At 39.3% G+C, this 2659-nt stretch overlaps 1 protein-coding gene across 1 annotated transcript; it reads left to right on the top strand.

Annotated features, from left to right (window-relative positions):
• The first annotated feature begins 374 nt into the window (after window positions 1–374).
• Window positions 375–1787, top strand: srxn1 (sulfiredoxin 1 homolog (S. cerevisiae)). The gene is made up of 2 exons (XM_035380956.1): window positions 375–770; window positions 1217–1787. Exons 1-2 carry the CDS (start codon window positions 546–548, stop codon window positions 1424–1426), a joined length of 435 nt encoding a protein of 144 aa, XP_035236847.1. The 5' UTR covers window positions 375–545; the 3' UTR covers window positions 1427–1787.
• Window positions 1788–2659: the final 872 nt, after the last annotated feature.

Below are 2659 nucleotides of genomic sequence, written 5' to 3'. Positions count from 1 at the left end.
ATGTTCAGGGCTAATAAAGTTGCAACATGCTTATGATGCTTATGCTTGTTTAAGACATAACCATAACAGTGCTGGAGGATCAGTGACAATGTATTACATACATTGCTGTGAAAATGTATTTGCCCTGTAGGGTTGACAATACTTGGTGTGGATTGTAGCTATGATGCTTTGTGTCTGACTTTCCTGCAATAAAACATTATTTACTCATTTACAAATGAATTTAACATTGGAAGCTTCCAAGAACTATGTCAATATTTATATTATAATACAGGACTGCCTAAAATAATCTAACAATAAACATGTAGGCTACAAGGGCATGCATTTTGCTTTAGCGAATGACTCACACTCCAGTCCAGAAGGTGGCAGTAAAGTAGTTTATGAGCGCCAAGAAGAAAAAAACAAGAACAAGAACAAGAAGACGAACAAGAAATAACAAAAATATTTTTTTTTAAATTTAAATTTAATATAAATAAATAAATGATGATGTGACGGAAGTAGTCCACTCGGAAGATCTCTGTCCGGCTGCTACCCGAGTTTACGTCGTAATGTTCAGAATACTTACAGTTCCAGTTCGTGCAAATCATATTTTGCCTTTCAGAAAATTCGCGACTAACAAGCGTACAATAATGGACAACGATAAAAACGAAACAAGGTCCATTCATTCGGATAACATTGAAGAAGTCCATAACGTCCCAATACATGTTATCATTCGACCAATTCCTCCCGTACTCGATGAACAGAAAGTTCGGAGCCTGATGAATACAATAAAGGTAAACGCCAATATAGTTTGACTAATCCGATGGACAATTACCTATGCTGGTTTGATAACTAGAAGTAAAAAAGAAAGTTTTCCGACACCTCATTAGCTTTTCCCCTTTTTAAAAAGTTATTAGTGATTAGTTAGCTGCCATAAATAGAGAGTACCTGGAGGCTGGAACAATTTGTTTACATGACCCATCTTTTATTTTACAGTACTTTAGCCAATATGTCCCAGTGGCCTACTGTGATCCCACAACTATCCATTTTTATTGATTTGGTGTTGTACTTAGTTTAGGTATATTAATGATTATTTTAATTACAGGTTAACTCACGTGTATCCTACATATGTGTACAATGATGGAATATAGTTAATGTACCCGTGTAAACAATCCATCTATTTTAGATAGGCTATTTAGAAAGACTGGTATGTTTATAAATCATCCCTACGTGTTTCCAGGACCCTGTAGATGCCAGCAGTGTTCCCCCTATCGACGTGCTGTGGATTACGGGGAAGCAAGGTGGTAATTACTACTACTCTTTCGGTGGGTGCCACCGGTTCGCGGCCTACCAGAACTTAAAACTGGACACCATCCCTGCAAAAATCATCAAGTCAAACGTTTCAGATCTGCGCACATACCTGGGTGCCTCAACCCCTGATTTACAGTGATTGTTTTATCACTTGGGGGTAGAACGGCCTTTTTGGAGAGTCGGCCACTGTCATTGGAGACACTGTCTTGTGTAAACTGCTGACTCAGGACAAATGGCAATGGGTGATAAGGTCACAGTGTCACCAGACCACAGAATCATAGTTTATATATTTTTTATTTTTTATTTTAAAATTGGAGCAGTGAAATCCTGCTGAATGCAGCAGGATTTGGTGCATGCGGCATATATACTGGCCAGCAGATGGAGATCTCACTCCACTTTTTGATATTAAATGCCACAGGCAAGGAAGCCACTGTACTGTATACATGCTGTTGAAAAATCATTGTACGTCACAATATACACTCTTGTAATTATGCTGGAAATGCTTTGCTTGTCTGATCATTTTCCAAGGCATATTTTTTTCATTCTCCGAGAAACTTTTCATTTCTCATCAACTACTGACCAAAAAATTGGTTACTTTTCCAAATTGGAACAAGTGGGGAAGTAGAAAAAGCTCTCTTAAATTTTATTTCTGCTTTGTGCTTTTCATATATGCTTCAAATGCAATTGAATGCAATGGTTTTCCAGCCTTATTTTCAGTTGAGATTGTGGGGTGTTTAATTTAAGCGAGTGAGGTCTTTAAGTTAATGTAATTAAAAGTTTGAGCTGAAAAGTGTAGGTGATGAGCGTGCTTTTGCGAGCCGCTGGTGGAGATAGCCGGAGAGGCCCTCTGGAGGCAATGACACAGAGTGCTGGAAAGTGTGAGGTTCAGGTTGTGGCTAGAATGGCGTAGGCAGTGTAGTATTTTTTTAGTGCAGTGTGACTTAATCGCAGTGCTAGAAAAAACAAACACGCACCAAAAGACTAGCACAAGGTGCTGGGTTGAAGGGACATATAAAATAGGAAAAGAAAAGACTCACATATGATGTTCCAAATTTATTTAGGCATTAGAATGGTTAATGTTTCGACTACATTGGTCTTCCTCTGAACACCAGCGTGGATCTGAGTGTGGTGTAGTTAGCCTGGCTCAGAGCTTAACTAGTGTGCTTTAGAGTTGGGCTAGTGTTGAATGGCTCAAAATATGGCTAGCAGAGTGATGCTAGCATAGAATGGCTAACTTAAGTGTGGCTAGGGAAGTGTGATTAACAGAGTATGGTTGGCAAAGCATGGCTCAGAGTCTGGCTACTGTGGCTTGGCTAGCAGGGCGTGACTCGATGTGGCTAGTGGAATGTGATTAGCATAAGCACGGGTCGGT

Source organism: Anguilla anguilla, chromosome 11, assembly GCF_013347855.1.
Source record: "Anguilla anguilla isolate fAngAng1 chromosome 11, fAngAng1.pri, whole genome shotgun sequence".
Lineage (NCBI taxonomy): Eukaryota > Metazoa > Chordata > Actinopteri > Anguilliformes > Anguillidae > Anguilla > Anguilla anguilla.
The sequence above is the reverse complement of the archived record's forward strand: the minus strand, read 5'-3'. Positions and strand labels throughout refer to the sequence as shown.